Consider the following 18096-nt stretch of genomic DNA (forward strand, 5'->3'; position numbering starts at 1 on the left):
GACCTGATTGGAATTATGTAGTTTACGACTTGCAAACTGTCCCCGGTTAAAATGCAAGTTTGTAGAAATCAGAAACCATTTTGCCAGAGCAGCGAGGAGAGAAGGAGTGGTGAAGTGAGGACTGCCAGGAAGGGTGAGTTTTCCCGCATTAAAAGGGACTTACCTCGCGAGTCGGGCCTCCATTTGCCGAGAGGTGCAACGGAGGAGCGATGGACTTCTGGGAAGTCATATATTTATGTGGTTGCGTTACCCAAAACACTACTCGGGTAGTGTCTCCCACCCATCCTCCTCTCACCAAAAAAAAGGACCTGTGCGTCAGATTGGTAAGGTAACGAGTTTTTTTTAATTCCTTTTTTTTTAACAGTCTCTTTGGGAATTTAGAATATTGGGATTGGAATGTTCCTCCTGCAGAATGTGGGAGGTAAGGGTCACCACTAGTGTCCCTGCTGACTACATCTGCGGGAAGTGCACCCAACTCCAGCTCTTCGAAAACCCCGTTAGGGAACTGGAGCTGGAGCTGGATGAACTTCGGATCATTCGGGAGGCAGAGGGGGTTATTGAGTGGAGTTACAGGGAAGTAGTCACTTCTAAAGTACAAGAAAAAGGCAAATGGGTTACAGTCAGGGGACAGAAAGGGAACTGGCAGGCAGTGCAGGGAACCCCTGTGGCCATTCCCTTCAACAATAAGTATATCGTTTTGGATACTGTTGGGGGGGGGGGGGGGACGACTTACCAGGGGAAAGCAGTGGGGCACAGGGCTCTGGCACAGAGTCTGTCCCTGCTGCTCAGAAGGGAAAAGGGAAGTGGAGCAGAGCAGTAGTCATTGGGGACTCCAAAGTTAGGGGGACAGATAGGAGGTTCTGTGGGGATGAGAGAGACTCACGGTTGGTGTGTTGCCTCCCAGGTGCCAGGGCTCATGATGTCTCTGATCGCCTTTTTGGGATCCTTAAGGGGGAGGGGGAGCCGTCCCAAGTCAAGGTACCAACGACATAGGTAGGAAGAGAGATGGGGATTTAAGGCAGAAATTCAGGGAGCTAGGATGGAAGCTTAGAGCTAGGACGAACAGAGTTGTTGTCTCTGGTTTGTTGCCCGTGCCACATGCTGGTGAGGTGAGGCATAGGGAGAGAGAGGAGTTGAATACGTGGCTACAGGGATGGTGCAGGAGGGAGGGTTTTGGATTCTTGGATAATTGGGGCTTTTTCTGGGGTAGGTGGTACCTCTACAAGCAGGATGGTCTTCATCTGAACCAGAGGGGTACCAATATCCTGGGGGGGAAGTTCGCTAATGCCATTGGAGTGGGTTTAAACTAATCCAACAGGGGGATGGGAACCAAAAGTGTAGATCAAGTATAGAAAAGGTTGAGAGTAGGGAGGTCCAAAATCAAGTTTCAGGGACGCAAGATGGCACCAGTAAGCAAGAAGTTGGTTTGAAGTGTGTCTACTTCAATGCCAGGAGCATCTGAAATAAGGTGGGTGAACTGGCAGCATGGGTTGGTACCTGGGACTTCAATGTTGTGGCCATTTCGGAGACGTGGTTAGAGCAGGGAGAGGAATGGTTGTTGCAGGTTCCAGGATTTAGATGTTTCAGTAAGAACAGAGAAGATGGTAAAAGAGGGGGATGTGTGGTATTGTTGGTCATGGACAGTATTACAGTTGCAGAAAGGATGTTTGGGATTGAAGTTAGAAACAGAAAAGGAGAGGTCAACCTGTTGGGAGTTTTCTATAGGCCTCCGAATAGTTCCAGAGATGCAGAGGCAAGGATAGCAAAGATGATTCTAGATAGGAGTGAGAGAGAGACAGGGTAGTTGTCATGGGGGGCTTCAACTTTCCAAATATTGATTGGGAACTCTATAGTAAGGGTTCTATAGATGGGTCAGTTTTTGTCCAGTGTGTGCAGGAGGGCTTTCTGACACAGTATGTAGACAGGCCAACAAGGGGCGAAGCCACATTAGACTTGGTACTGGGTAATGAGCCCGGACAGGTGTTAGACTTGGAAGTAGGTGAGCACTTTGGTGATAGCAACCACAATTCTGTTATGTTTACTTTAGTGATGGAAAGGGATAGGTGTATACCACTGGGCAAGAGTTATAACTGAGGGAAAGGCAATTACGATGAGATTAGGCAAGATTTAGGAAGCATAGGATGGGGAAGGAAACTGCAGGGGATGGGCACATTAGAAATGTGGAGCTTATTCAAGGAAAAGCTCCTGTGTGTCCTAGGTAAGTATGTACCTGTCAGGCAGGGAGGAAGCTGTAGAGCGCGGGAGCCGTGGTTTACGAAGGAAATGGAATCTCTGGTCAAGAGGAAGAAAAAGGCTTATGTCAGGATCAGATGTGAAGGCTCAGTTAGGGCGCTTGAGGGTGACAAAGTAGCCGGGAAAGACCTAAAGAGAGAGCTCAGAAGAACCAGGAGGAGACGTGAGAAGTTGTTGGCGGATAGGATCAGAGTAAACCTTAAGGCTTTCTATAGGTATTTAAGGAATAAAAGAATGACAAGAGTAAGATTAGGGCCAATCAAAGATAGGAGTGGGAAGTTGTGTGTGGAGTCAGAGGAGATAGGGGAAGCACTAAATGAATATTTTTTGACAGTATTCAATCTAGAAAATGACAATGTTGTCGAGGAGATTACTGAGATACAAACTACTAGACTGGCTGTGATTGAGGTTCACAAGGAAGAGGTATTAGAAATCCTGCAGAGTTTGAAAATAGATAAGTCCCCTGGGCCGGATGGGATTTATCCTAGGATACTCTGGGAAGCCAGGGAGGAGATTGCCGAGCCTTTGGCATTGATCTTTAAATTGTCATTGTCTACAGAAATAGTGCCAGAAGACTGGAGGATAGCAAATGTAGTTTCCCTGTTCAAGAAGGGGAGTCGAGACAATCCTGGTAATTATAGACCAGTGAGCCTTACTTCAGTTGTTGGTAAAGTGTTGGAAAAGGTTATAAGAGATAGGATTTATAATCATCTAGAAAAGAATAATTTGATTAGTAATAGTCAGCACAGTTTTGTGAAGGGTAGGTCCTGCCACACAAACCTTATTGAGTTCATTGAGAAGGTGACCAAAGAGGTAGATGAGAGTAAACCGGTTGATGTGGTGTATGTGGATTTCAGCAAGGTGTTCGATAAGGTTCCCCACAGTAAGCTATTGTACAAAATGCGGAGGAATGGGATTGTGGGAGATATAGCAGTTTGGATCAGTAATTGGCTTGCTGAAAGAAGACAGAGGGTGGTGGTTGATGGGAAAAGTTCACCCTGGAGTCCAATTACCAGTGGTGTACCGCAAGGGTCGGTGTTGGGTCCATTGCTGTTCATCATTTTTATAAACGACCTGGATGAGGGCGTAGAAGGGTGGGTTAGTAAATTTGCAGACGACACTAAAGTAGGTGGAGTTGTGGATAGTGACGAAGGATGTTGTAGGTTACATACAGACATAGATAAGCTGCAGAGCTGGGCTGAGAGGTGGCGAATGGAGTTTAATGCGGACAAATGTGAGGTGATTCGCATTGGTCGAAGTAACCGGAATGCAAAGTACTGGGCTAATGGTAACATTCTTGGTAGTGTAGATGAGCAGAGAGATCTTGGTGTCCAGGTACACAGATCCTTGAAAGTTGCCACCCAGGTTGACAGGGCTGTTAAGAAGGCATACAGTGTTTTAGCTTTTATTAATAGAGGGATCGAGTTCTGGAACCATGAGGTTATGCTACAGCTGTACAAACCTTTGGTGCGGCCGCACTTGGTGTATTGTGAACAGTTCTGGTCACCGCATTATAAGAAGGAAATGGAAGCTTTGGAAAGGGTGCAGAGGAGATTTACTAGGATGTTACCTGGTATGGAGGGAAGGTCTTACGAGGAAAGGCTGAGGGACTTGTGGCTGTTTTCGTTAGAAGGTTGAGAGGTGACTTAATAGAGACATATAAGATAATCAGAGGGTTAGATAGGGTGGACAGGAGAACCTTTTTCCAAGTATGGTGACGGTAAGCACGAGGGCGCATAGCTTTAAATTGAGGGGTGATAGATATAGGACAGATGTCAGAGGTAGTTTCTTTACTCACAGAGTAGTAAGGGTATGAAATGCTTTGCCTTCAATAGTAGTAGATTCGCCAACATTAAGTACATTTATGTCATCATTGGACATGCATATGGGCATACATGGAGTAGTGTAGGTTAGATGGGCTTCAGATTGGTATGACAGGTCGGCACAACATCGAGGGCCGAAGGGCCTGTACTGTGCTGTAATGTTCTACGTTCTATTTTGAATTGGTAGTCAGTGCTGCAGGTTTTGAAGCCACCAAAATTAACTGTTGATAATGAATGCCTTTTTTTCCATTTTATTGTTAAATTTAATAATGTCATTTAAGAAACTCTTCCATTGAAATGATTTGATTTTTAATGCATGACTTTGTACAAAAGTTTGAAGCTGTAAGGTAAGTTTACCAATCATCATTTTTCAGCATGTAGCTACACTGAAGGGAGGACAGAGGTCAGAAATCAAGCATATACATTGTTCTCTAACTCCTGCTTTCCTTGTGCATGCTCCTCCTTTTGGATTGTTAGTTTTCCACATCTTTCTCCTTGTTTGTTAATTTCAATAAAAGGTTGATGGTCAAGAGTAGATCAATAAGACAGTAATTGGCTCCAGCGAACCATGTAAGCTTGCAAGAATATTTCTGTCTGCCTGAACATCCTGCTTTGATTGTGCATTGCAACTTTTTTGAGTTACTTGGTGAATATTCACTTGCACCTCAAACTGCTTGCTGTCAAACCTTCACTGCATCTGGACTTACTTATGTAGCAGAAGCCTGGCCCTCTGAGGAGCAAACCAGAGTCAGCCATATCAGCAGTAGTAGCAGCTGCAATAAAAGCAACAACAACAACTGGAGCTGCTACCTTCTCAGCTCAACACCATTCCGCAGGACTGAGACTGGGACAAGGTTCCCAACCTAAAGGAGGTAACATGACCTGGAATGTCTAGAAAGAGAGAACACGCTTCTTCAACAATCACAGCTTACATCAATATAGTACATTGAATGGAATGAATGATATGTCCCAAAGTGCTTCTGAAAGTCTTAGTAAATGAGTATTAGAAAAAAGGCATTCATTATCAACTGAGCCAAATAAAGAAATAGTAGGTCAAGGAAACTAAAGCTTGATTGTACACATTGGGCTTCAAGATGTGTTTAAAGGAGGTAAGCATTTGGAAATGGGGAAGAATTGTTTGGAGTTTGTGTCTAGGCAACTAAAGCTATGGCTACCAATGATGGAGCAACTTTGCTTAGGAATTTACAAGTGCTAGAATTCGCAACTCAAGATCTCAGAAGGTTGTAGGATTAGAGAAGATTACAGAGCTAGGAAACAGCAAGGCCGTGGAGAAATTTGAAGGCACATATTAGAATATTATTGACTAGGAGCCAACAGGACCATCAAGCACATGGATTGTATGAGAACAGGACTCACTGCACATTAAGACATGGTAGCAGAACTTTGGATGACCTCATGTTTACATAGAGTAGAACATGGGAGACTAGCCAGGAGTGCAGGAATAATCAAGTCAAGAGTTAACTGAGGCATGAATAGGGATTTCAGTTGCAGATGAACTTTGACAGGCCAAAATGAAGCGATTTTAGAGGTGGAGAAAGGCGCTCTTTGAGATGACATCAATATGAGGTCAGACACTAATCTCATGAACTAAAATGTCAACCCAGCCATTCATGCCACAGGGGGCTCAGTTGCAAAGCAATGCCCATTATCTGCTTTGCCACACTGCTGCAGTCTGGGAAGTCAGGTCTTTACATGTCTTTGAGAAAAATATATGAGTGCACCCTTCACTTTACAAATTTCATCCACCATTTGCTTTCCAATTCACTGATTCAGGCTGAAAGTAGATGTTCAAAAGCTTTGAAAATCCTCAAACTCTGCTTGTAGATTTTTGGTAAAAGTGACCACTGCATCAAGACCTTATTACTGCATCAATTCAAGATGCTAAATTGTATCTGTGCATCATTACCAGAAATACGTGTTCCACCTTTTCTCAGAGATTTGTAAATCTGCCTAAAACTCAAAATCTTTTTGGCAAAATGCTGCAATATGGTGCCTCAATGATACAATGTCCTGTGTCTGCTGATAGCTTTGGCAAGGGTCACATCTGATAAGGGTGCAAGATTACCCAGTGGAGAAAACACAAAGGTGAAGAAATCAGTGCAGTTTCTCCTTGCTGCCCCCAACTGACATAATGGATGGTTTTGCAGAAGTTGCATCTCTTTTGCACTGCAATATTCTGGGGCCTGGTCTGCTGACTGCACTTCAAAATATAATTACATCAAAATCTAAACCACTTCACATTAAAATTAATTCCCAAAAAAAGTTAACTGCTGATGAACAGGGCAATCCAATCTAACAGCTATGGAATGAATCGTGGAAACTTGGGATTATATGTGGAGTTTCAAGAGTCTAAATTAATTCTCTCCATTCAAATAACTTTTATATTGAGCTTTAGCTCCAATTACTTATTCCAACATTAGGGTCTAATTGAAAATAGGTATTTGCACCACAGATTTACTCAATTTGATTCAGGCAATGAAACAGAAACTACAATGGTCTCGGTTAGTGGATAATATTTTAACTAATACTGTTTATGTATAGCATTGGCAGATTCCCCTTGGACGCAGATTCCGTTCTTTGAAAATGTGGTTTGTATTCAGATTATACGGAGTAAAAGGACTTCAGGAACATATACGTAAGGTAGGTGACCAAAAATAACTCATGCAGATATAGTGTAGAATATTTTGGCAAAATATACTGTAAATCTGGACTGCATAATATCTGTAATATTTAATCAGAACTACAGTAATCCTTCCAGTCTCACATAGCCACAAATTAATTGTGTGCGTGTGTATGTGCGTGCGTGCACGTGTGTGTGTGTGTGAACTAAAAATGATTGATGCTTAACATCCAATGGAGTCCACAATAAAAATTTGTTGGATTTCTTAACAATCAGTGGGAGAAATCTCTAGGCTTTCTCTTTCTAAATTCAAAGAGGAAAAATTATACAATTTTTCAGAAAGGTTTAATGAGTACCATTGAGTAAAATGAATTAAGCATTTACTGTAAGTATAGCTACTGAACATGTACAAATGAAGCAATGTCATACTGATGTTACATCACATGAAGCTGGAGCCTGGGTCTACAGGGCTCCAGCCAACATGACCTATCCTACCATACACTTTAAATAGTTAAGCAAAGCCTGTTACTGTGAATTTCCAAGAATGTAAATCTCATCCCCAGTACAGATGTCATTGTCTCCAAGCAGCTGTTGTCAAACCTAATATTGCAAGTCAATAGAGTTGTATCATTGCTATGTAAAATGCTGTTTATGGTAATAATATGATTCCTTACGCCTATCATTTTGTGAAAACTGAATGGAAGGATGCAGGAACTTTAATTGGTGGAGTATATTTGTTGTTTACTATATATAGTTATCCATCTTATCATGTTCTACTCACTGACTGCAGCTGCGCTGAAATTTCACAGCTGAGGGAGGGAAGGAGTGAAATATGGATTTCCTCCACTTCAGCCAGGATGTTGTTAGAGATTGCAACCTTTACTCTGTCCAGAGCTGTTTCTTAATGTTATTTGGAATGTATATGTTGGCTGGAAAATAACATGTATGATTTGGTGGACCTGGGGAAGAGAAGAATTATAATTATCTACTGGGCACTTTTGTGTGAAGTAGCATGGTGGCTCAGTGGTTAGCACTGTCACAGCGCTAGGGACCCGGGTTAATTCCAGCCTTGGGAAACTGTCTGTGTAGACTTTGTACATTCTCCTCGTATCTGCATGGGTTTCCTCTGGGTGCTCCAGTTTCCTCCTACAATCCAAGGATGCGTAGGTTAGGTGAATTGGCTGTGCTAGATTGCCCATGGTGTTCAGGTATGTGTTGGTTAGGTGCATTAGTCAGGGGTAAATATAAAACAATAGGATAGGGTGGTGGGTTTGGGTGAGTTGCTCTTCGGATGGTTGGTGTGGACTTAATGGGCTGAAAGGCCTGTTTCCACACTAATTCTAAAAAGCCATTTACAAACACTACAATGTTCTCTTTTTCACTCACGTTAGATTTTTCCATTATTGAAGATAGGCATGGAACATTTTCTCATGATGTGTATCACCATACTTTACTGGAAATGGTGGAGACCTAGAGCTTTACAATCATTAATTGCACATTGAGCTACTTAGCTCTGACTCTAATCTGCTGGTTTTGTTGTTTGCATGCAGGTAGTGACATATTGTAACTTAACTAACTTGCTACCTCCTTCTGAGTTGTAGCTGGTGCTGCTTCAGCTGCACCTTTCCATAATTTTCATTGAACATCCTGACTTAATACTAGTGGAGAAATGAGGGATGTGCCAAGCCTACAGTTACAGAGACCTATGCTGTTGCTGTCCACAACACCTCATAGATGGCCAATAGCAGGCTGAGAGATTTGGCTTCAAATGATGGTGCTACATGTTATGGACCAGGCCAGACACCCTTCACCCATTTCAAAAATGTAGCCCAGACCCTAACCTTGCTCATTGTTTAAGCAGGTATAAAGTGGATATTCCAGGAGTGATGCCACTGGTCAAACCACTTAGTTTTAAACAAAACAGAATTTATTTATAAGAGTACCAAATGAAACAAAAGCAAAAGAGAACAGAATACAGAGTAAGTTAATCTATCCGAAAACCTACCAGCTTACTGCAACTTAATGATGCTGTTCCAAATACTTGCAACAAGCCACGTAAACAACCCTCATCACAAAAGGCAAAATCAAACACAAAGTCTTACAGGAGAGAGGTCAGAGAGAGAGAGAGAGAGAGAGAGAGAGAGAGAGAGGATCTGCATGGACCTGCTTCTTTGGGTCCAGCAGCTTCAAAACTGACTGACTGCTTTCAGTGAACAGCCAGACTGCTAAAAAAAACAAACCAAACCAAAGAAAAGCTGAGCTGGGAGAACTGGCCACTCCTCTTTCATTGTACAGTTATTTTTAAAACTCTAAAGCCTTTTGCCTGAGGCAGTAACTGTTAGCAATAATCAAATTGTCCCTAAAACCCTCCAAACCTAAATCTTTTGGAATTGTTGCTTTTACAACCTCTCTGAAAAAAAAACACAAGGACAGCATAACCTTGTTAAAGGAGCAGCATCATCACACATTCCCCCTTAAAAAAATGCATCATCAATATCCAAAGATGGCTTCATTTTAAAACCCCTTAATCTTAATTTGTTAATACACTGCAACACACATGTGCATTACATTGATAATAATTATGCAAATATGTACTGCTATATTTTGTTTCAGTCTGTTTTACTCCAGCCACTGAATGCTTTCATTTCTCATTCGTCTGGACGATGCGTCGGCAATCATGTTTTCTCATACTGCCACATGCACAATTTTCAAATTGAATGGCTGTACAACAAGCTTCATCTAAATAGTCTGGAATTTTGTCCTTAAATTTCTCCACAAACTTCAGTGGGTTATGATCAGTGCATATGATTGTCTTAGATGCATAGGTAAAAACAAGTGCTGCAGATGCTGGAAACCAGATTCTAGATTAGAGTGGTGCTGGAAAAGCACAGCCGTTCAGACAGCATTCGAGGAGCAGGAAAATCAACGTTTCGGGCAAAAGCCCTTCATCAGGAATAGAGGCAGAGTGCCTGCAGGGTGGAGAGATAAATGAGAGGAGGTTGGGGGTGGGGAGAAAGTAGCATAGAGTACAATAGGTGAACAGGGGTGGGGATGGAGGTGATAGGTCAGGGAGGAGGGTGGGGGAAGGTAGCAAAGAGTACAATGGGTGAATGGGAGTGGGGATAAAGGTGATCAGTCAGAGAGGAGGGTGGAGTGGATAGGTGGAAAGGAAGATAGGCAGGTAGGACAAGTCATGGGGACAATGCTGAGCCGGAAGTTTGGGACTGGGGTGAGATGGGGGAAGGGGAAATGAGGAAACTGGTGAAGTCCACATTGATGCCCTGGAGTTGAAGTGTTCCGAGGCGGAAGATGAGGCGCTCCTACTCCAGCTGTTGGGTGGTGAGGGAGCGGCGGTGATGGAGGCCCAGGACCTCAATGTCCTCGGCTGAGTGGGAGGGGGAATTGAAATGTTGGGCCTCTGCTAGGAGGCGCCCAGTCTCCCCAATGTAGAGGAGACCAGATCAGGAGCAATGGATACAATAAATGATATTGGTGGATGTGCATGGTGGATGGACGTGGAAGGCTCCTTTGGGGCCTTAGATGGAGATGAGGGAGGAGGTGTGGGCGCAGGTTTTGCAATTCTGCGGTGGCAGGGGAAGGTGCCAGGATGGGAGGGTGAGTTGTTGGGCGGTGTGGACCTGACCAGGTAGTCATGGAGGGAATGGTCTTTGCAGAAGGTGGAAAGGGATGGGGAGGGAAATATATCCGTGGTGGCAGGGTCCGTTTGGAGGTGGCGGAAATGTCGGCGAATGATGTGGTTTATGCGAAGGTTGGTAGGGTGGAAGGCGAGCCCCAGGGGGGTTCTGTCCTTGTTACGGTTGGAGGGGTGGGGTCTGAGGGCAGAGGTGCAGGATGTGGACAAGATGCGTTGGAGGGCATCTTTGACCACGTGGGAAGGGAAATTGCGGTCTCTGAAGAAGGAGGCCATCTGGTATGTTCTGTGGTGGAACTGGTTCTCCTGGGAGCAGATGCGGCGGAGACGGAAGAATTGGGAATACAGGATGGCATTTTTGCAGGAGGTAGGGTGGGAAGAGGTGTAATCCAGGTAGCTGTGGAAGTCAGTGGGTTTGTAAAAAATGTCGGTGTCAAGTCGGTTATCATTAATGGAAATGGAGAGGTCCAGGAAGGGGAGGGAGGTGTCAGAGATGACCCAGGTAAATTTAAGGTCAGGGTGGAATGTGTTAGTGAAATTGATGAATTGCTCAACCTCCTTGCGGGAACACGAGGTGATGCTAATGCAGTCATCAGTGTAGCGGAGGAAGAGGTGGGGAGTGTTGCTGGTGTAACTACAGAAGATGGACTGTTCTACATAGCCAACAAAGAGACAGGCATAGCTGGAGATGGCTACCCCTTTGGTCTGGAAGAAGTGGGAGGATTCGAAGGAGAAATTGTTGAGGGTGAGGACCAGTTCAGCCAAACGAATGAGAGTGTCAGTGGAAGGGTACTGTTGGGGACGTTGGCAGAGGAAGAAACGGAGGGCTTGGATGCATTACTGGCAACATAAATATTGAAATCAAAATCTTCTTCTCGGTTGTTGAATATTTCTGCTGTTGAATGTACAGTTTCCTGGAGAAATACCCAACAGGTCTTCCTATCTTCTCATTGTCTTCTTCTAAGAGCACAGCGCCAATACCCATATCACTTGCATCGATAGCCACCCTGAATGGTTTTGCGTAATTAGGTATGGCTAATACTGGGGCAGTAGTTAACATAGTTTTCAGGCTGTCAAATGTGTTCTATTCCTGATGAAGGGCTTTTGCCCAAAACGTCGATTTTCCTGCTCCTTGGATGCTGCCTCAACTGTTATGCTTTTCCAGCACCACTCTAACCTAGAATCTGGTTTCCAGCATCCGCAGCCCTTGTTTTCACCTAAATGTCTTCTGAATTGGACATCCCTCAAATTAAATTCATAATGAAGACGTTGTCAAAAACTGGGATAAGTTATTGAGTTACATTCTGGAAGAAAATTGAAATTACCTGGTTCTTCCCTCTCTGTTGTAACCAATAACACAGTCTCCTTTGGCTTTCCTTCCCTGTCAAAATACCTTTTGAGCATATTCACATGACACACACTGCGAGATTCCTTTCTGTCTGCTGTCCACTGAAGCCTCTTGCCTTTCTTTAGCAATTCAGTGAGTGGACTGGCCATACTGTGAAAATTTGAAACGAATTTTTGATAAAAGCAACAGGAATCATAGTATTGCTCTTTTTGTCAATGGTATGGGAATCTCCCAAGTTACCTTTGTTCTTGCATTCCTTGGGCCATTTGTTCATGTCCAATAACATGAACCAGGAAGCTGACTTGGGCTTTGGCAAACTCACTTTTAGCCATGTATATCATCAAGCCTACCTCCCGAAGTCAATTGGACAATTATGATAAACATTGCAAATGTTCCTTCTATTTGTGACTAAAAATCACCAGGTCATCTATATATACAACACAATTGGGCAATCTGGCAATCACCTTACTGGTTAGTGTGATTTTGGAGAAGACTTGTATTGGTTAGTCTCTGAAATGCGGCTGGCACATTTTTCACACCAAACACACCAGACTTTAAACTGATATAGTCCATTCAGTATTACGAAAACTGAAATTGACCTTGCTCTTTTGGGTGAAGATACATGCCCGTATCCTCTGAGCAAGTCCAACTTAGAAATATAAATTGATTGTCCCACGTTTTCAACAGTCTTCCAAATGCAGAATTGGATATGCTTCTGTCTTTGTAATGGCATTAGCTTTGTGATAGTTTACACATAACCATTGGGTACTATCTGGTTTTATCACCGTCACAATGGGTGAGCTCCAGTCACTGTAACCGACTTTGATTATGTCGTCTCGGAGCATGTATTCAATCTCCTTTTGAACCTGTGCCAACTTTAGAGGGTTATCCCTAGAAAGATGTTGCTTAATTGGAACAGCATCTCCTATATCTATGTCATGCATAATTAGGTTATACTTCCCAGTTTATTTTCACCTATCTCCCCATGCAATAGTAATAACTCTTTTGAGTAATTTCAATTTTCTTCCAGAATGTAACTCAATAACATATCCCAGTTTTTGACAAAGTCTTCATTATGAATTTAATTTGAGGGATGTCCAATTCAGAATCCTCTGAACCTGGTTCTTCCCTCTCTGTTGTAACCAATAACACAGTCTCCTTTGGCTTTCCTTCCCTGTCAAAATACCTTTTGAGCATATTCACATGACACACACTGCGAGATTCCTTTCTGTATGGAATCTTCATCAAGTAGTTCACCTCACGCAGTTTCCTTTTGACTTGATAAAATCCACTAAACCTTGATTTTAAAGTTAAAAAATCACACAACACGAGGTTATAGTCCAACAGGTTTATTTGGAATCACTAGTTTTCAAAGCGCTGATTCTTCATCAGGTGGTTGTGAAATGGAAGTAACACCTTATCCCCGATAGCAAAATTGGGAGTTTTTGATTTCCTGTCAGCTTCCTGTTTCGTTGTATGCTGTGATACTTTTAAATGCTGTCTAGCCAACTCCCCTGCTCTATTTAATCATTTCCTTTTTACCCTGTGGTAAGTTATCCTTATGATCTTTACCGAGATTTTTTTTTTCCTTTCCATTTGAGGATTTTACTTTTCCCCAATTTCTATCCCTCATGCTTGAAATTGATTCTGGAAGCCAAACTTTGATTTATGGACCAACTCATAATTATCAGCCATTTCAGCTGTTAACCTTGCCATTTTCACTCTCTGCTCTTCCACATGAGTTCTCAACACTTCAGGAAGTGAATTTTTGAACTTCTTCAAAAAATCATCTCTCTGAGAGCATCATAGATTTGCTCTATTTTTAATGCCTTTTTCCACTTATCAAAATTACTTTGTTTGCTCCTTTCAAACTCAATGTAGGTTTGACAGAAGTCCCTTCTTAGATTCCTGAAACATTGTCTGTAGGCTTCTGGCCCAAGCTGATATGCACTTAAAATGGCTTTCATCACCTCCTCATACACCCCAGATACCTCCTCTGATAGTGATATGAATACCTCACTAACTCTACCTATAAGTTTTGTTTGGATCAATAAAACTCACATGGTCACTGGCCACCGCATTTGTTTAGCTGCCTTTTCAAATGAGATGATTAAGGTTTCCACATCCTTCTCATCAAATTTAAGCAATACTGGAATATATTTAAACAGTTTCTCACTAGGCCTTTGACCATGGATTTGCTCATCCTCACTCTCTTCCTCACTAAGCTTATCTTCAGCCTACATCTCCATCCTTTGAAGCTGACTTTCCTGTCTAAACGCCAATTTCTGAAATTCAAACACCCTCTCTCTCTTCCTTTCTTCTGTCTCCTTTTCACTCTCTTCTTTCTCTTTCCTCTCTGCTTTTGATTATAATTCAAACTGTTTCATTTCTGTTGCCTTTTCCTTCTCCTTTGTCTCCAACTCAAGCTGCTTCATTTTCAATTGAATTTTAGCCATCTCTAAAGATTCTGATGGTGTTTCCAGCAAATTTAAACCCTAAGCTGAGCTGTAATTATCTCTCTTTTCCTCATAGAAGGAGGCAGCTCCAACCCCAGTGTGTCAGCTAATTCCAGCAGCTTGGCCTTGATCACCTTTTATAAAACCCCAAAGCCACCTCCAGAAAACTCTTGGTGACCGAAAGAGCCGTTGCTATCCCAAGCACTGATTAAACCAATCAAACTTAACATCTGGAACAAAAAACACTAACACCTACCACTTGCTGCCTTCAAGTCCAGGAACCTTAATCCCAAATCGGAACTATAGAACAAATCCCACAAAGAGCTCCCAATCTGTTATGGACCAGGGCAGACCCCCTCAAACCATTTCTAGAAAGTAGCACAGACTCTAACTTTACTGGTGTTTTAAGCAGGTGTAAAGTTGATATTCCAGGAGTGATGCTGCTGACCAAACCACCTAGTTTTAAACAAAACAGAATTTATTTATAAGATTACCGAATGTAACACACACAAAGGAGAACAGAATGCAGAGTAACTTAACCTATCCGAAAACCCAGCAGATTACCCCAACTTAATGATGCTGTTTCAAATACTTGCAACAATCCACAAAAATAACCCTTGTCACAAAAGGTAAAATCAAACACAAAGTCTTACAGGAGAGAGGTCAGAGAGACAGAGGACCTGCTTCTTTGGGTCCAGCAGCTTCACAACTGACTGACTGCTTTCAGTGAACAGTCAGACTGCTAGAAAAAGCTGAGTAAAGCTGAGGGAGAACTGGCCATTCCCCGGTGCCAGGGTCAGGAATGTCTCGGATTGACTCTACAGGATTCTTAAGGAAGAGGGTGAGCAGCCAGAAGTCATGGTACGTAATCAGCACCAATGACATAGGTAGGAAAAGGGATGAGGACCTGAAAAGTGAATATAAGGAGTTAGGTTAGAAACTAAGAGGCAGGAGTAGTAATCTCAGGATTGCTACCAAAGACCAGTGAGGCTAGGAACAGAGAGCGAGTGCAGCTGAACATGTGACTGTAGAGATGGTGCAGGAGGGATTGCACCAGATATGTGGATCATTGGGATAACTTCTGGGCAAGATGGGGCTTGTATAGGGAGGATGGATTGCACCTAAACTCGTGGGGTACCAATATCCTGAGTGGGAGGTTTGCTAGTATTCTTCGAAAAGGTTTAAACTAGTTTGGCGGGGAGATGGGAACCGGGGCTATGGATCAGAGAATGAGGTAGCTGGTTAGCAGGTAGATACAGCATGCAGAGAGTCTGTGAAGAAGGATAGACAGTTAGTAGGGCGATCAGTGCGATGGGTTGGAGTGTGTCTATTTTTAACGCAAGGAGAATCAGGAATAAGGGTGATGAATATAGAGCTACGATGTTGTGGACATTACAGATATTTGATTATCACAGGGGCAAGAACAGTTGTTGGATGTTCCAGGGTTTAGATATTTCAAAAGGAATGGGGAGGGAGGTAAAAGAGGTGGGGGAATGGCTTTGTTAATCAGGGATAATACAACAGCTGCAGGAAAGGAGATCATTGAAGAGGGTTTGTCAACTGAATCGTTATGAGTGGAAGTCATTAACAGGAAAGCAGCAGTCACTTTATTGGGAGTTTTCTATAGACCCCCTCAATAGCAACATTGACACAGAGGAGCAGTTTGGGAGGCAGATTTTGGGAAGGTGCAGAAGTAACAGGTTTGTTGTCATGGGTGACTTCAACTTCCCTAAAATTGATTGGAACCTCCTTAGTGCAAATAGTTTGCATGGAGCAGACTTTGTCAGGTGTGTCCAGGAATGATTCCTGACTCAATCTGTAAATAGATCAACTACAGGGAAGGTCATATTGAATTTAGTGCTTGGCAACGATCCAGGTCAGGTATCAGATCTCTCGGTGGGAGAGCATTTCGGTGATAGCAATCACAACTCCCTGATCATGACTAGTGGGAGAAGAGCAGACAGTATGGGAAAGTATTTAATTGGTGGAGAGGGAATTACAATGCTATTAGGCAGGAACTGTTGAGCATAAATTGGGAACAGATATTCTCAGGGAAATGCATGTGGAGGTGTTTAGGGGCCACTTGCTGTGAGTGCTGAATAGGTTTATCCCACTGAGGCAAGGAAGGGATGGTAGGATGAAGGACCCTTGGATGAATAGAGATGTCGAACATCTAGTCAAGAGGAAGAAGGAAGCTTACTTAAGGTTAAGGAAGTAAGGATCAGACAGGGCTCTAGAGGGTTACAAGGTAGCCAGGAAGGCACTGAAGAATGGACTTAGAAGAGTTAGAATGGGACATGAAAAAGCCTTGGTGGGTACGATTAGGGAAAAGTTCAAGGGTTCCTCACATATGTAAAGAACAAGAGGATGGCCAGAACGAAGGTCAGGCCGATCAGGGATAGTGGAGGGAATTTGTGCCTGAAGTCAGAAGAGGTAGGGTAGGTCCTTAATAAATACCTTGCTTCAGTATTCACTATTGAGAGGGACCTTGTCATTTGTGAGGACAGCGTGAAATAGACTGATACAGTCAAACAGGTTGATATTAAGAAGGAGGATGTCCTGGAAATTTTTAAAAACATGAGGATGGATAAGTTCCCTGGATGGATAAGTCTCAAATTCCTGAAGAAGGGCTTATGCCTGAAACGTTGATTCTCCGGCTCCTTGGATGCTGCCTGACCTGCTGCGCTTTTCCAGCAACACATTTTTCAGCTCTGATCTCCAGCATCTGCAGTCCTCACTTTCTCCTAAGTCTCCTGTGCCAGACCAAATATACCCAAGGTTATTACAGGAAGGGAAGGAAGAAATTGCTGTGCCTTTGGTGATGATCTTTGCATCCTCACTGTCTACTGGAGTAGTACCAGATGACTGGAGGATGGCAAATGTTATTCCCTTGTTCAAGAAAGGGAATAGGGATAACCCTGGGAATTACAGACCAGTCAGTCTTACGTCAGAGGTGGGCAAATTATTAGAGAGGATTCTGAGAGACAGGATTTATGATTATTTGGAAAAGCATAGCTTGATTAGAGATAGTCAGCATGGCTTTGCGAGTAGCAGATCATGTGTCACAAGCCTTATTGAATTCTTTGAGGATGTGACAAAACATATTGATGAAGGTAGAGCAGTGGATGTGGTATACATGGATTTTAGCAAAGCGTTTGATAAGGTTCCCCATGGTAGGCTCCTTCAGAAGGTAAGCAGGCATGGGATATAGAGAAAATAGTTGTTTGGATACAGAATTGGCTGGCACAGAGAAGACAGAGGGTAGTAGTAGATGGAAATTATTCAGCCTGGAGCTCAGTGACCAGTGGTGTTAGGGATCTGTTCTGGGACCTCTGCTGTTTGTGACGTTTGTAAATGACTTGGATGAGGAAGTGGAAGGGTGGGTTGGTAAGTTTGCCGATGACACAAAGGTTGGTGGAGTTGTGGATAGTGTGGAGAGCTGTTGTAGGTTGTGATGGGACATTGACAGAATGCAGAGCTGGGCTGAGAAGTGGCAGGTGGAGTTAACCACCAAAAATATAAAGAGATTCATTGTGGAAGGTTGAACTTGAATGCAGATTACAGGGTTTAAAGCAGGATTCTTGGCAGTGTTGAAGAACAGAGAGATCTTAGGGTTCACATCCATAGTTCCCTCAAAGTTGCTACCCAAGTTGATAGGGATGTTAAGAAGGCATATGGTGTCTTGGCTTTCATTAGCAGGGGGATTGAGTTAAAGAGCCATGAGGTCATTCTGCAGCTCTATAAAGCCTGGTTAGACCACACTTGGAATATTGTGTCCAGTTCTGGTCGCCTCATTATAGGAAGGATGTGGAAGCTTTAGAGAGGAGATTTACCTGTTATTCCCTTGTTCAAGAAAGGGAATAGGGATAACCCTGGGAATTACAGACCAGTCAATGGTGCGTAAATTATTGCAGAAGATTCTG

The 18096-nt window shown here is 43.1% G+C and overlaps 1 protein-coding gene across 4 annotated transcripts in view; it reads left to right on the top strand.

Annotated features, from left to right (window-relative positions):
• The window catches only part of ddc (dopa decarboxylase), a 114242-nt gene that overhangs the window by 82107 nt on the left and 14039 nt on the right, over positions 1–18096 (top strand). For all 4 annotated transcript variants that reach the window (XM_072575613.1, XM_072575616.1, XM_072575615.1 and 1 more), the window contains exon 12: positions 6639–6737. In XM_072575613.1, coding sequence (XP_072431714.1) covers positions 6639–6737 — 99 coding nt within the window. The remainder of the gene's footprint in view (positions 1–6638; positions 6738–18096) is intronic.

This window comes from Chiloscyllium punctatum, chromosome 8 (assembly GCF_047496795.1).
Source record: "Chiloscyllium punctatum isolate Juve2018m chromosome 8, sChiPun1.3, whole genome shotgun sequence".
Taxonomy (NCBI): domain Eukaryota; kingdom Metazoa; phylum Chordata; class Chondrichthyes; order Orectolobiformes; family Hemiscylliidae; genus Chiloscyllium; species Chiloscyllium punctatum.